Genomic DNA, 16221 nt, shown 5'->3' with positions numbered 1-16221 from the left:
ATCATAGCTCCCACAAGTGGTTCTAAGTGTTTTCAAATTAGTCTATTTTGTTTAGGAACAAATAAAATATGCATTTATCCATTTTACACTCAAAGCATCTACTATAATAGTTCAAATAGCTTGGTTTTCAAACAACTTCTGGTAAGCAATTGGTCCCCAGTATTGCATAATTATTTTTTGTACATAAAAAAAACCTGAAAAATTATATTTTGACAACTGACTAATAAAAGATGTCCCTTTTGTCAGAAGAAATGTTTACTGTACGTTGCACAAGTGCATTAAAAAATTGATATAACAAGACAACTATTGAATAGAACAGCTTCTGTATCATGTTCATTTTTGATATATGATACAGTACTTTTCCCATCAATTGAGTGCGTCTTCACTAGACCCGCTAAATCAGTGCCACTGCATCAATTGCAACTGCGCCAGTTTAGCTCCGTAGCCCTAAGTTTGGGAGACTCACTAAAATAAATTAACATATACATAAATATAGATACTGTTTATGTGATATGAATAAACCTCAGTCTTTTTTTCAATTGGCTGCATCAGATACTGGATAAAGTTCCCTTAACTAAGGATGCTAGAGGTAACCTTATTGATTCTAAATACAAAGAAAAAAAAAAAAAGACAAGGAACCCACTCAATTTAACCCAGGCAAGGAGTCTAATCACTCAATAGTAAATAGAACAGACTACATGTACTCATTACCTGCCTCCGTTCCCGGCGAGACAAAACGTTGCCATGAAGTATTCGCCAGAGCATTCTTGCAGCAATTTTTGTGTCAATCCATAACAATCGAAAGCCATGATAATAGTGCTTCACCTCATCCGCAATCTTCTGTCCAAGAGATTTTTTAACAACCTCTACTGTTGGACTATATACAGGGCCTCCTTCTTCCATCTTCTTGTTTTTATCCTTTAAAGACTTCAGTGACTTTTCCACCATGGAGTCATCATTTCGGGGATGTGAAGAATGCCACCATCGTACTGGAAGATATTGGGGCCCCAAAATGCCCAAACTTGCAAGCGGAGTCCATGAGACAGGAGAGCTCACAACTTTAAAGTACATTTTTTCAGGTCCTTTAGTCAAACAACTGTACTGATCTTTCTTGGAGTAAAGGTAAACAGGGTGGACACTAGTGCAATATTTGAAGTGTACATTCCTTTAAGGAAGAAAGAAAAAGGCATTTAAGAGATCCAACAATATGTGCTAAAGGAGGAAGTTCTACTATATGTTTAAAATCACATTTATGAAGATCAAAAAGTGTATGTCACTATCACTTGAAAACCGTGATTATATACACAACGTTGTAACTTACTTATAGGTTCTTTTCCTGTAAACTACTTTCAAGGGAGGAAAAAGACTGTTTCAAAATTTCAAACGTGAGAAAAAACAGTGACCAGAATGCTTTCAATTTAGGTTAGAAAGCTAAGTGCAGACGTAAAACTAGAAATCAGTGAGAAGTAACTTATCTAAAGCATTTCATATCTCCTATACTCTGTGGATGGCACACAAAGACAAAGTACAAGCTGCTAGGTAGGGTTAAGGGGGAGAAAGGAAATTAGTATCAGATAAACCTACTTAAAATTTACCCCTTTATCATCTCTTTACCTCTAACATTCTTTCTCCAGCAGATATTTGGTCTGCTAAAACTGCAAGCTCAATCTTATCGATGGTCTGTATAGGACAACAGACTCCTATTTCATTAACCCCTTTTGATTCCTTTCTGAAAGAGGAATTAAATGTATTCTGAAAATGAACATAAAGGCATTGTTCCAAAAGTCCTCATTACATGTACAAAATTAAAACCACTCTCTAAATGCAATCAGGGATTCCTGTAGTGCTTTTTTTTTTTTTTTTTTTGAAGTGTAGAACTGTACTTTAACTTGGTATGTTATGAACTATACTGGTGATGGAATCCCCGAAAGGCAGTTGATAACCATCATAGCTCAGGATAACAGATCATGACAAATCTATGCTGTGATGGTGCCCAGGATATAGTACTCCCCAAGACAACTTCTTCAAGCCCACCCCTGCCCATTATTAGCATATGAAAATGTTTTCAAAATTGTTTAGTATAACCACTGTCCTACACTATGATTTAATATTTTATTATGGAAGAGTCATTTGCAGTTTTCTACAGTTAAGGCTAAGTTGAGTTTTAAATTTAAAGCAGGAAATTCAGCCACCGCGTTATTCTTGAAGAATAAGCATATCCTCCCAAAGATAGCACCACTTACTCTGAATACAGAATGAGTTTTCTGAAAATTTATAATTAAATCTATTAGTTCACCAGTTAAAATTAGTTTTTAAAATGGGTCCTGTAAGACTTGTGTCAAACCACACTTTTGTCCTTAGTGATCTCAGTAACAAAATAACAAACCCCTCAAACTTCCCATATAATTAAAACTAACCAAAATCTAATGCACAGTGACATTTGAAGATTTGTTTGTAACGCGTGTGGGAAAAAGAGGTTAATGGTAACCTTTTGGTGCTATTCTTTGTAACTGAAAGTTCTCTCTTCAGCACAGCTTTTCTACAGAGAAGATAAGAGATAAGTACTTAATCACAAGATGTCAAAGGCTATTTAAGATACAAAAAATAAAATTATGGGAAGTTAAATAAATTAATCCTGTGTAATTTTTAAACAAAAATAACTACCTAGCATCACTTGCAAGGTAGCATTTTTATGGAATTAGTTAAATGGGAACCCCAGGTCCCTGTATGGAAAAGGTAAATGTGGGTCTAATGAGGGATAGAAACTAAACAGCGACAAAGTGAGATATTCTATACTCCTGGGGGAATTCTGTGCCACTGCACAACTAATGTTCCGTGCAGAATTTTATTTTTCCCTGCAGAATTAGTGCTATGGAGATGCTGGCTGCCACTAGGGGCCACTGGATCCAGCGGAGCCTGACTCTCCAGCTCACAAATACAGGACACTGCTGGTGGGGGTGGGAAAGAGAGCTGGAGGGTTCCAAGCAGATGTGGTTCCCAGCACATCCTGAAGGAAGGAGGTGGTGTGCAAGAAACTCCGTACAAACCTGGGACCCAGCATCACAGGCTGTTTGTCTCTCTAGATCCCAGGGCTCTGGGGGGTACCCCCTAGCTGGGCTACAGGGTAGGGGATGCAGGTGCCTGGGCTCTAGGGGAGCGCCCCATGGCTAAGCTCTTCAGAGGATGCAGCTGCCTGGGCTGGGGGGCACCAAACGGCTGGGCTCTGGAGGGGGGGGTACAGGTGTCTGGGTTGAGGGGGTTTCCATGATTGGGCTCAGGGAGCGTGCAAGTGTCTAGACTGTGGGGGCATCCTGCAGCTCAGCTCTGGAGGATAGTGGGTGCAAGTGTCTGGGCTGGGAGAAGCCCCACAGACTGGCCCTGGGGAGTAGGAGGTACAGGTGTTTGGGATGGAGGGGGAGGTGTGGGTGTCCCGCAGCTCAGCTCTGGTGGAGTTGGGGTGATGGTGTCTGAGACCGGACGGGTAGAGTCTTCTCCCAAGATGTTTCCAGCTGGCATGTGTGACACACCCAGATTGAGGCGCCCAACAAAAGCATAACAGAGAAACCGGAACTGGGCTGTCATAGGGGTTTCTTTAACTCTCTACTCCTGTGGGAATTTTTTTTTTTTTTTTATAAATAATTTTTTATTTATTTTATTCTGTATTGTTACAGACATACTTCTTGACAGGTATTTTGAAATATATTACCAAAATAACTGAAACTCGTATGCAGAATTTTAAAATATTATGGGTAGAATGTTTAATTTTTTGGTGCAGAATTTCCCAAGGAGTAGTTCTAACACAGATTATACATTTGTTGATACAGGAAAAGAGTAAAACTAAGTGGTCTATTTTCAATGTGGAAACTGGCTTATAGTGAGTTGTTCAAAGGATCTGTATGTTGTATGTATCTGTCTGATGTTAATGTATTTATTTATGATCTAGTATAGGAATAGAAAAGCCAAGCAAGTAAAATATGCTGATGACTAAATTTAATCAAGCTGAGAAAGGACCTAATAAAACTTGGCAACATGATGGCAGATGAAATTTAATGTAGAAAAGTGCAAGGTAACACGCATTTAAAGGAACATTTGAACTATTAATCCACATTTGACCAATTCTAAATTAAGCACTCAGACATTAGTGTTATTATGGACAGCTCCGTGGAGATATCTGATCAGTGCCCAGGAGTGGTCAAAAAAAGTGAGCAAATTTAAACACCATTATCTAATTAGATTGTAACCCTCACCTTAAATACTATGTTCAATTTTGGGTACCTCATCTCAAAAAGTATAGCAGGAATACAAGTGGTCTTGTATTCCAAAAAGGACCAAGAAAATAGAGGCATGGAAAAGACTCCCATACAATAGGAAATTAAATGTTAGAATTACATTTGTAGAACACTTTGAAGTTAGGAGGTGCATGAATTTCCCTGAAACCCTACATTCAAAAAGCCAAACATATAATACCAGACTCTCCTCTCTTTGTGGAAACCCTATTTAGTTTGGTGCATAAGCAGAGGGAAGAAGAAAGGATCAGAGTGGCACTGCAGAGACAATACACTCAAAAAAACAAGAGCTACTGTTTGCAAATAACTCCTTTTTCTCTTTCAGGACATTGTTTCAGAGCCCCACTGCTAGCAGGTTTCTTATAATGACCTCCCACTGACCAGCAGGAACTATGAACCCTACAGATTCAGTGATGGTACAGCTTAATCCAGAGCTCTAGTTTCCATAATATATAGGATGCATCCATATAGTGCCAGAGACGGGGAGCAACTGCACTGCAGAAAATTTTACCTGACTGTATCCAAGTGATCGTGAGGATGATCAGAGTTCACACCAGTGACTTTAAGATCCCCCAACACACTCTCTACCAAACCGTTCAAAGGGTGAAATTTGTGGAAATTTTGATCGACCAATCAAACCAGCACCCAGGACCAATCAAACCAGGACAATGTCAGTGTCCTGCCAAGGTCTGTTGATGTAATCCTTGTCAGAGTACCACTTTCTTACTGTGTGGTCAACCACTGGCACCATCCAAAAAACTGATATTGTGAATTGGTGGAATGCAGTTCAGTATTTCCTTAAGAGCCACTATTTACAAAAAACCAGACTGAAAGGGGTTATTTACCATCTGATATTAGCACAGATGACGACTTTGTGCCAACACTACTCATGATTAAGATTAAGATTTAGTCAAGAGTATTTTTAGTAAAAGTGATGGTCAGGTCACAGACACTAAACAAAAATTCACTGCCAGTGACCTGTCCATGACTTTTACTATAAATACCCCGACTAAACCTTAGCTGATCCTATGGTGCGGCTCTGGGGGGCTCCTGGGGCTGACAGTTGGCCCCTGCTCCAGTGGCAGTGGCTGACTGCCTCTGGGGCTCCAGCGGTCCCCAAAGCTAGCTGCCCAGGAATCAGCCACACTGGCCGCCGAAATCATGAAGGTCACAGAAAGTCATGGAATCCATGACTTCTGCAACCTCCGTGACAGACTTGCAGCCTTACTAATGGTTGGGAAGAGTAGTGTTATTTTGAAACAGAAGCTCTCCTAGACTGGTGCATTACTAGACTCAAGTCTTTCCATCCTTCTGGTCCTTTTTGGGAGAGGCCTTGCAGGCAAGTACTTTTTTTCGGAACATTTCAAATCTTCTTTTCCTAGACGGATCTACCATCTTGGGTAACACCCAAAAAAACCCCTAAAAAAATTAAAACTCGAGTATATTACACATTACTTATGAACTGGTTACAATTATTTACATAAATGACAGACAGGAAGACACTGGCTTTATGACAGCTTGGGCAGATGGATAGAGAGGAACTGAAGGATGAGGGTGTGACAGATTGGTGTATGTATGTATAAAAATATAAAATTTGTGACCTTCCACTGATAGCCACCTTACTGAAGAATATGACCTACATTTTGAACATGTAATTACAGCTTTCTAAAGTTGTCAAGGACAGACCCAGGGCAGCTTCTTTTAATTCTTGATACCTCCCAGAACACAAGACATGTTTACTGTGACTGTGTTCCAATTAAGGGGGTCTACCCCAAGACAGGTTTCAGAATAGCAGCTGTGTTAGTCTGTATTTGCAAAAAGAAAAGGAGGACTTGTGGCAACTTAGAGACTAACCAGTTTATTTGAGCATAAGCTTTCGTGAGCTGTAGCTCCTTTTCTTTTTACCCCAAGACAATGGCTTTACTACAGATAGGAGTGGGCTGGAGTGAATTGGATTTTCCTAGTTTGGATCCAAGGGGCTGGAATTTCCAAGCCAGCCACCTGATTGGAGTTCTGCAGCTGATTGGTGGGTTACTTGACAGAGGGGGCAGAAATCTTACCTAAGGGCAAGAACTGCTCTAGCCTCCTTCACTCTCACTGGCTGTCCATTACTAGACAACAAAAGGACTACAGGAGAGGGCCCACCCTCCAACATTTTTCAGAGGCTTAGGACTCACAGGAAGGGGTGAGCTCAGATTTAGGGGACACAGTGTATAGGCTTTGTTGTTTTTCCTAAACATATGTAACTCTTATATGCATTAAGAGTAAAAGTTATTGTGGCTAAGAAACTCCTGTGCAAAGCCTGTGTTCCTTGCATTACATATCACATGATCCCTGAGGGGTTAAACTATAAATCAATGAGGTGGAACTCTGGGGAGCCTAAGTGACTGGGAAGATTTGGGAGAACTCAGCATTGGTTTTTGGGCCTAAGACAGTTGGCCCGTGGAGTCCCACATCGTACAGAAGGGCGCAAGACAAGAGGTCTTCACCTAGTCGTGTACCTTAGAAGCCCTGATTTATGAACAGTGACTGGATTCTGCCCAGAACCAGCAGGCTTGGGAAGTGCACAGGACCCAAAAGGTTGAGTGCAATAATGACCATCCACTTGAAGGATTCAGCCAAGACCGTAACACAGGTTACATATAGTCTTGGTCTATTGAATGTGGGGCTAAAGTGAACTGTGCTTGCCCTTTAACTATCAATAGGGACCTACCAAATTCACAGTCCATTTTGGTCAATTACATGGTCATAAAATTTTAAAAATCACAAGTTTTATAATTTCATCTATTTAAATCTGAATTTTCACGGTGTTGTAGGTGTAGGGGTTCTGACCCAAAGAGGACTTGTGGCGGCAGGGGGTCGCAAGGTTATTTGGGCGGGGGAGGGGGGTTGCAGTACTGCTACCCTTACTTCTGTGCTGCTGCTAGCGGCAGTGCTGCCTTCAGAATTGGGCAGCTGGAGAGTGGCAGCTGCTGGCCGGGAGCCCAGCTCTGAAGGCAGAACCATCACCAGCAGCAGCACACAAGTAAAGATGGCCTGGTATGGTACTGCCACCCTCACTTCTGCGCTGCTGCTTGCAGAGCTTGGCCGTCAGTCAACACCTGCCACTGTCCGGCCACCCAGCTCTGAAGGCAGTGCAGAAGGAAGGGTGGCAATATCACAACCCCCCTGAAATAACCTTGTGACCCCCCCTGCAACTCCCTTTTGGGTCAGGACCCCCAGTTTGAGAAATGCTGGTCTCCCCCATGAAATCTGTACAGCATAGGGTAAAAGCACACAAAAGACCAGATTTCATGGTCCGTGACGCGTTTTTCAGGGCAGTGAATTTGGTAGGGCCCTATCAACTATTGCTCAAAACCAACTGAGACCAACATTTACATATGTGTATGCGATAGTGGAGTGTGGACCAGCAGTGTTATGAAGGAGAGTTTCCACTTCCAGTGGTGTCACTTGCAATTGATCATCAGAAGTGAATTCACTTTTTATTGCTTTCACAAAAACAGTGCTTGTTTATTGCATTGGCATAAGACAAGGAGGATGGATTGGGAGAAAAAGAAACTATGTCACATATTCATATTCTCAAAAGTAACATAATAGGCATATGACTAAGGTACTATTCTTGGGCCTCACTTTGTGGCTCTATAATATGGGTTGTGGCTAGTAATTGTGTACCTTGTCCAGCAGACTGGTAACTATGTTCCATTATGATGTATTAAAGCTTTTAGGATAGCTTGGCAGCGTTTTAAAAGACTAGAAAAATAATTGTCATGTTTACAGTTACTTACGTATGGTTTATCAACCTCAGAGACACACAACTGAGACAAGCACGGTCTCCCAAGTTACCTGAAAAAAAACAACAACAACAAAACAAATAATTTGCAAACAGATTGAAATTTAGGAAGACAATTCACCCATAATGTTAATAATGAACTAAATTATTTTAAAAGGCCAATTGTTACTTTAGAAATGACTCTCGTCAGGTACAGCACGTTAGGCCAAAAATGTAGGTTGTTTAAAAGGTTATACAACACTATTAATTTATATTCATTTTAACTTTTGGAAGTGTGTCTATATCTGAAGAGTCCCTTCTCATGTGCAACTTCAGACCTGGAGCAATGTGCAACGCATGAGAACTAGCCAAATCTAGGCCAAGAGAAAGGAAAAAAGAAGATTCATGCTCCTCGTTGCCAGGGCATTAAAAACCACCCATATAAATATAATTGGGATATTTGCGAAGAGAACATCTGCAGCTTAAAGTACTTCGCACTGCCCCTTTAGAAAACCTTAACCAGGATTACCTGTTTAGGAAGCAAGAAAAGCATCCATTTGGATAAGAGCTGTAGACAAACAATTTTCCCCTACTGTAAAACGAGTAATAAGAATGATAGGATTACTTTTAAAATTTACAAAAAGTTTCAGAGTAGCAGCTGTGTTAGTCTGTATCCACAAAAAGAAAAGGAGTACTTGTGGCACCTTAGTCTCTTAGTCTGTGTTCACCTATGCAAATTGGTGAGGACTTTTATCAAGCCTTCCCCAGGAAAGGGGGTGTAGGGCTTGGTGGGATTTTGGGGGGGAAAGACGTTTCCAAGTGGGCTCCCTCCTGGTTATATCTGTTAGACACTTGGTGGTGGCAGCAATAAAGTTCAGGGAAGGTAAAATAGTTTGTACCTTGGGGAAGTTTTAACCTAAGCTGGTAAAAATAAGCTTAGGGGGTTTTTCATGCAGGTCCCCTCATCTGTACCCTAGAGTTCAGAGCAGGGAAGGAACCTTGACATGAAACCTTTTAAAATTTACACACCCTAAAAAAGGCTTCAGATACAGAAGAACTTACATACTATGTATTTGTTTTTAAAATTCAACTGAAAAATGTCTATCATGAAAATAATAACTCCAAAAGTGTAAGTCTGTGGTACTTAAAGCCTTGATCTTTACTGGAAGAATACTTAAGATTCTAAGAAGCACTTAAACTACTTACTTGCTGAATGAACAAGATGAACTAAGATTAAAGTGGATCGAAGATAAAACAAAACTATTATAAATGGATTTCTGTCATGAAACAATGGGTTAACAACAGAGGTATGTTCCAGCTGAAGGAGCACATGAAACAATAATAAAATAAATCAGCAGGGAGGAAGAATTTAGTCAGAAAACTGTGACTGATAATTAAGAATCATTTAACAACAGCTTACAAGAAGCCATAACCCCACAATTGAGGAAGAAGGGTCTGCTGGTTTAAAGGGAAAGTGAAGGCAGCTGTAAAAAATTAATATATAACCAAATAAAAGAAAGGGAGGCTAAAATAGGGAAAGAAGTAGTTAAAAATTATTTAGACAAGTTAGATGTCTTCAAGTCACCAGGGTCTGATGAAATACTTCCTAGAATACTCAAAAAGCTGACTGAAGATAACTGAGCCATTAGCGATTATCTTCAAAAAGTTGAGGAAGACGGGAGAGATTCCAGAGGACTGCGAAAGGGCAAATATAGTGCCAATACATAAAAAGGGAAATAAGGGCAAACCGGGGAATTACAAACCAGTCAGCTTAACATCAGTACCCGGAGAAATAATGGAACAAATAATTAAGCAATCAATTTGCAAACACCTAGAAGATAAGGTGATAAGTAACAGCATGGATTTGTCAAGAACAAATTATGTCAAACCAACCTGATAACTTTCTTTGACAGGGTAACAAGCCTTGGGGGTGGGTGGGGGGGAGACAGGGTAGACGTGGTATATCTTGACTTTAATAAGGCTTAGGCAATGTCTACACTTGCCATTTAAAGTGGAAAAAGGCCCTTTTTTGAGCAAAAACTGTGGGAGCGTGCACACTTGCCAATGACTTTTTACAGGGTATCCTGGGTCCCAGCTCAGCCTCCTCTCCCTAAACACTGACCAGCTCCAGTAGCTAAGTGTTAGAGGGCTTTCCCTCCACCTTCACACTTCCCTGGTTCTTGTCTCGCAGACAGCAAGCAGCAAAAGACCAGAAGTCCAAAGTGCAAACAATGCAATGTTTATTGGGGTTAGTTTCCAAGTAAGCATATTCCATAGCCCTTAGCATCAGTCAGGCTTATATCTATGTGCCAATAGAGTCTGTTCCCCAGTGTTCTGTTCCCAGCTGTGATACCACAGAGTGTTTGCGGCATCACAACTGGGAAGGGGGACATGGAATAGAGCCTGCCTGTGTCCCTGTTCCCCTTTTAAATCAGCTGGTCCAGATAACTTTCATCTAAGTTTTAAAAGACCTGGCAGAGGAGCTTGCTGGACTGTTGATTTTGAATAAATCTTGGAGCACTTCAGAAGTTCCAGAAGACGGGAAGAAAGTTAATGATCTGCCAGATTTGAAAAAGGGTAAACAGGATGACCTGAGTAATTATAGGCCTGTCAGCCTGACATCAATCCAAGCTGCTGATACAGGACTTGATTAATAAAGAACTAAAGGAGGGTAATGTAATTAATGCAATTCAACATGGGTTTATAAAAAACACATCCTGTCAAACTAATTTTTTTAAATGAATTTACAATTTTAGTTGATAAATGTAACAGTGTTGATGTAATATACTTTTAGGCGTCTGTAAGGTATTTGACTTGGCATCACACATTTTGATTAAAAAATTAGAATATAAAATTAATCTGGCACACATTAAATGGATTAAAAACTGGCTAACTAATAGGCCTCAAAATGTAACTGTGAACATGTAATCTTCAAGTGGGTGTGTTTCCAGTTAAAACCTGCAGGGATCAGTTTGTGGCCACATGCTACTTAACACCTTTATCAATGACCTAGAATAGAAAATCATCACTGAAAGCTTGCAGATGACACAAAAAAATGAGCGAATGGTAAATAAAGAGGACAGGTCATTGATTCAGAGTGATCTGGATCACTTGGTAAACTAGGCATAAGCAAACAGAATGCATTTTAATACAGCTAAATGGAAATGTATATATCTAGGAACAAAGAATGCAGATGAGGGACTCTACACTGGAAAGCAGTGACTCTGAAAAAGATTTGGGGGTCCTGGTGGATAATCAGCTGAACATGAGCTCCCAATGTGATGCTGTGGCCGACAGAGCTAACAAGATCCTTTCATGCATAAATAGAGGAATTATTGAGTAGGAGTAGGCAGGTTACTTTACCTTTGATGGGCACTGATGTAACTGATGTCAGAATACTGTGTCCAAGGCTGGTGCCCACAACTCAAGAAAGAGGTTGATATATTGGAGAGTGTTCAGAGAATGATTAAGGATTAGCAAGCCTGTGTTATAGCGATGAACTCAGGCAGCTCAAGCTTAACAAAGAGAAGGTAAAGGGGTGACCTGATTACAGTCTATAATCATCTATATGGGGGATAAATATTTACTAATGGGTTCTTCAATCAAGCAGAGCAAGGTATAACATGACCCAAAGGCTGGAAGCTGAACATATTCATTCTGGAAATAAGATGTAATTTGTTAACAGAGAGAGAGCAATTAACCATTGGAACAATTTGCCAAGGCTCATAGTAGATTCCCCATCACTAAAAATTTTAAATTAAGACCAGATGTTTCTCTAAAAGATCTGCCCTAGGATTTATTTTGAGGACGTTCTATGGACTGTGTTATATAGGAGGTCAGATTAGATGATCACAGTGGCCCCTTCCTGGCCTTAATCTATGAGCGTATATGGCACCTACAGAATACCTGAAGAGTTTTTAAGTTATGCCAAACTGTGTTATTAAAGCAATTTTTACATCAAAACTCATCCAACATGAAATATTCTAATCAGTTAGCATTGTGAGAAAATATTGCTATGCCACAGAAGCTAGTGGTATGCCCATTTACCCTTCTGTAATTTAGTTTACAGATTAAACATATTTCCTGTATTCTGAAGATTTAGAATGCTGTAGGAAGGACTGAATGGCACAAAGTAATGGTAATAAAATCCAACCTTTTGTCCATGTCAACAAGTTCAAATTCAGCCCAAATCTATCTTAGTTTTTATATCACGTCCTTTACTTCAGTATCTGAGCAAAGACCAGTAATTATAAGAGATCACTATATCAGATGGCTGTTGTTGGCCAGTATGCCACATTAAAGAAAGCGTCCATCACAAGTGGCAGCTTTACTGGCAACTTCAGCAAAGGTCATGAATTGAATTGGTAAAGCCATTTAACCTTCATTCATGGTGACTGATTCCTCCAGCTCAAGACTGAAGGTCATTGGTAAAGCATTGCAACAAATCTTGCACAACTGTTATATGTCCTGTGGCTAGAATACTGAAGCTTCTACAGCTATCAAGTTTCAGAGTAACAGCCGTGTTAGTCTGTATTCGCAAAAAGGAGTACTTGTGGCACCTTAGAGACTAACCAATTTATTTGAGCATGAGCTTTCGTGAGCTACAGCTCACTTCATCGGATGCTAGCCCTTTTCACAAATATTAAACCAAATCTTTTTTGCAGTTAAAAGCAACTAACCCATGGGTGGGAAAACTACGGCTCGCAGGCTGCGTCCAACCTGTGAAGCCTTTTAGTCCAGCCCTCAAGCTACCACCAGGGAGCGGGATCAGGCGCTTGCCCCGCTCCAGCACTCCAGCCGGGGAGCAGGGTCGGGGGATTGTCACATGGCTCCCGGAAGCAGTGGCATGTCCCCCCCCCCCTCCAGCTCCTAGGCATAGGGGCAGCCAGGGGGCTCTCCGCACACTGCCCCCACCCCAAGCGCCATCCCTCACAGCTCCCATTGGCCAGGACCCGCGGCCAATGGGAGCTGCAGAGGCAGCACCTGCGGATTGGACAGCATGCAGAGCCGCATGGCTGGTGTCGCGCCTCCACGTAGGAGCTATAGGGTGACATACCATTGCTGCTGGGATCTGTGGGTGTGGCACCTGCAGATGGGGCAGCGTGCAATTGGCAACCACGCTTCCATGTAGGAGGGACATGCCGCTGCTTCCGGAAGCTGCTTGAAGTGCTGCCTGGAGCCTGCACCCCTGAGCCCCTTACCCCCAACTCCCTGCCTCAGCCCAGAGCCCCCTTCCACCCTCTGAACCTCTCGGTCCCAGCCCGGAGCACCCTCCTGCACCCCAAAGTGCCCATCCCCAGCCCCACCCGGAGCCCATATCCCCAGCTGGAGCTCTCTCACACACACCCCTGTGTCCCAGCCTGGAGCCCCCTCCCATACCTGAACTTCTCATTTCTGGCCCCACCCCAGAGCCCACATGCCCAACCAGAGCCCTCACCCCCTCCTGCACCCAACCTTCAATTCTGTGAGCATCCAGGGCCCACCATACAATTTTTATACCCAGATGTAGCCCTTGGACCAAAAAGTTTGCCCACCCCCCTGAACTAACCTGTCACAAGTTATTGACTGTTTCACAAACATTTGGATACCTCATTTGGTAAACCTCAGTCAGTCGCCAAATTCTTAGAACAAAATAAGCACATCGGATTTCATTGTACTCAATTTTAAGGCTGATTTGCTACTTGCAAGGAGTCAGTTAGGTTTTTATTTACTTTCAGGATATGTAGCTTAGACAAAGAACCCACTTTATTTGAAAAAAAGAACGCCTTGAAAACTAAAGCCCATGGCACTTTAACTCAAAGGCCAAATACAGCGGATGACAAAGCACAGCAGGAACTAAGTAGTTTATACACAGGAAAAAACTTCTGGGAGGTTCCAGCCACAAGAGCTAGCGATAAAGCAAAGCACTGACGACTTGCCAGCCCAGGAGCACCCCAAGGCTTCAGCGAAGAGAAATAAAGGAGCCACGGGCCCAGGAGACGCGTGGAGGGAGGACGCCGCCCCGGGCCACCGACAGGAGCTCCCCGCCGCTGGAGATCGAGAGGCAGGATGAGACCACCAAGCGCGGGCGCCCAACGCGCGTCGCCCACGTGAGCGCAGGGCTGCTCAGATGACACCCGGTGACCTCGGGAAGCAGGGAAGGGAGGCAGCCTCGCCCCACGCTCCCGCCCGCCCCGTAATCACTGTCCCCTGAACGGTCAGGCCCGTAGCCAGCTCCCCCAGCCGCAGGGCCCCGCCCGGCCCCAGTGCCCCTCGCACCAGGGCCCAGGCTGGGGACTCGGGAGCCGGCGGCTCGAGTCCCACAGTCGCTGGCGAGCCGGAGCCCAGCGCTGCGGCGCCTGCCCAGCCCCGGCCCGAGCCTTACCCCACTTGGGCTCCCTGTGCAGCGGCCTGGGGAGGCAGCAGACCCGCCGGCTGCAGCTCTTCAGCAGCATGGACGCCATCTTCTCTCGCGCGCCGGTGGCTGAGGTGACGCTCAGGTTAACGTCAGATTCCCGGCCTGGCCATGTCCCTGAATCCCGCGGCGCCTCAACGCGGAAACAGAAGCGCCGCCCGCGAGGTGACCGACTGCCGGCGATATTTGCATAGACCCGCCCCCTGCTGCTCCCATTGGACTACGGATCCCCGTGTCGCATTGCAGGCTGGGAACTCAAGGGCCGCTCGGGAATGAATAGCGCTGCAGGCTGGGAACTGTAGTTTTAGTTGTGCGTCTGTGGTGGGAGGGGGAAAGAAGCAAGGATGCAGGTGGAGAAGGGATTCAGGCAGGTGATGGCATAACAGTAGCCTTAGATTTCAGAGTAACAGCCGTGTTAGTCTGTATTCGCAAAAAGAAAAGGAGGACTTGTGGCACCTTAGAGACTAACCAATTTATTTGAGCATAAGCTTTCGTGAGCTACAGCTCACTTCATCCTTAGAGTCAGTGGATACTAATGCCTGCCATGGGAATGGGATCCTACCCTTTTGTAATCTAATCCATCTCAAGTGACCCCAGCTGATTAGTATTGTTGTGTTGTGTTAGAAGGAAATGTATTCTTTGGCACAAATGGGGCAAATCAAGCCATTTAGATCCCTTAATCTTGAACGAAACCTGACAGAGCCCTTTTTAGGGGCTTGTGACGGGTTTGGTCACAGAGATCACCTTAGGACTGTCACCTGATGTGCTGAAATGACCTCTGAGCCCATTTTCCCTGCCAGCTTGGGACTCCAGAACCCTGCTTTGTTGAGCCAGATATGCTAGGCTGCTGCAACACAGACTCAGGTTCTGGGCTATGCCTCCAAAGCTGCAGACTTTAAAAACAGTTCAGCAAGTTACCTGTCTCCGGCACCCAGACCCCATTAGGATCCAAACCCCAAATAAATCCGTTTTACTCTGTATAAAGCTTATACAGGGTAAATTCGTAAATTGTTCGACCTCCATATCACTGATAGAGAGATATGCACAGCTGTTTGCTCCCCCAGGTATTAATCACTTTGTTGCCGGCACCCAGTGCCAAGAGGCAAAACAACAGCAGGGGCTCGTTACCTGGTGTGCGTCACCCAATAATCACAACGGGGTGGAGAAGCAGAAAAGTTTATTTGCAGCTGCAAACAAGGTACAGGGAGAATAGAATCTCAAATCCTGCACACAGAGCAGGAAGTTACACAGGCTTTTATACATCCTTTCTTCAGCATACTTATCCAATAGCAAGCTGCCCTAAGTATCCATATAGCTAGCCAATCCAGTTACCAGCTAGTTCCCTTCTTTTTTGTATCATTTGTTAAAGTATACATAAAGCTGCTGTTATTCAGCATTTTTCTTCCATATCTGCCCTGTTTGGCCTTGTTTAGTTTCAGGCAGTCTGACTCTGACATATTGTTGCAGATCCTCAGCATAACTGCTGTGAGCGCCTCCAGGCAGGGGGGCCAAGGACACTTGGGCCTAGTACGCATAGCTGCTACAAGTGCCTCCAGGAGGGGGGGTGGGGGCCCAAGGACACTTGGGCCTAGTGCGAGGGGGCTTCATTGACACTCGTGGTCTTCCATTCCCTCGAGTTACCTAGCGGCCATGCACCAGTGTCCCCAACAATTTACTCACAAAAGTGATTTTATAAACTATAAAAAGTAGGATTTAAGTGCTTTCAAGTAATAACAGAGAGAACAAAGTAAGTCACCAAGCAAAATAAAACA

The 16221-nt window shown here is 43.3% G+C and overlaps 1 protein-coding gene across 3 annotated transcripts in view; it reads right to left on the bottom strand.

Moving 5' to 3' along the window:
• The window catches only part of LETM1 (leucine zipper and EF-hand containing transmembrane protein 1), a 65863-nt gene extending 51213 nt beyond the window's left edge, over positions 1–14650 (bottom strand). Inside the window, exons 1-3 of one of the 3 annotated variants that reach the window (XM_073342750.2) lie at positions 14420–14650; positions 8072–8129; positions 712–1165 (exon numbers count right to left, since the gene is read on the bottom strand). In XM_073342750.2, the coding sequence (XP_073198851.1) occupies positions 712–1165; positions 8072–8129; positions 14420–14498 (591 nt within the window). In that variant the 5' untranslated portion in view covers positions 14499–14650. Of the gene's footprint in view, positions 1–711; positions 1166–1321; positions 1341–8071; positions 8130–14419 lie in introns of those variants that run through there. The other 2 variants (XM_073342749.2, XM_073342751.1) reach the window with 2 other exon arrangements.
• Between the last annotated feature and the right edge of the window lie 1571 nt (positions 14651–16221).

This window comes from Lepidochelys kempii, chromosome 4 (genome assembly GCF_965140285.1).
Source record: "Lepidochelys kempii isolate rLepKem1 chromosome 4, rLepKem1.hap1, whole genome shotgun sequence".
Lineage (NCBI taxonomy): Eukaryota > Metazoa > Chordata > Testudines > Cheloniidae > Lepidochelys > Lepidochelys kempii.
Note: the sequence above shows the minus strand (reverse complement) of the source record. Positions and strands in the feature narration are given on the sequence as shown.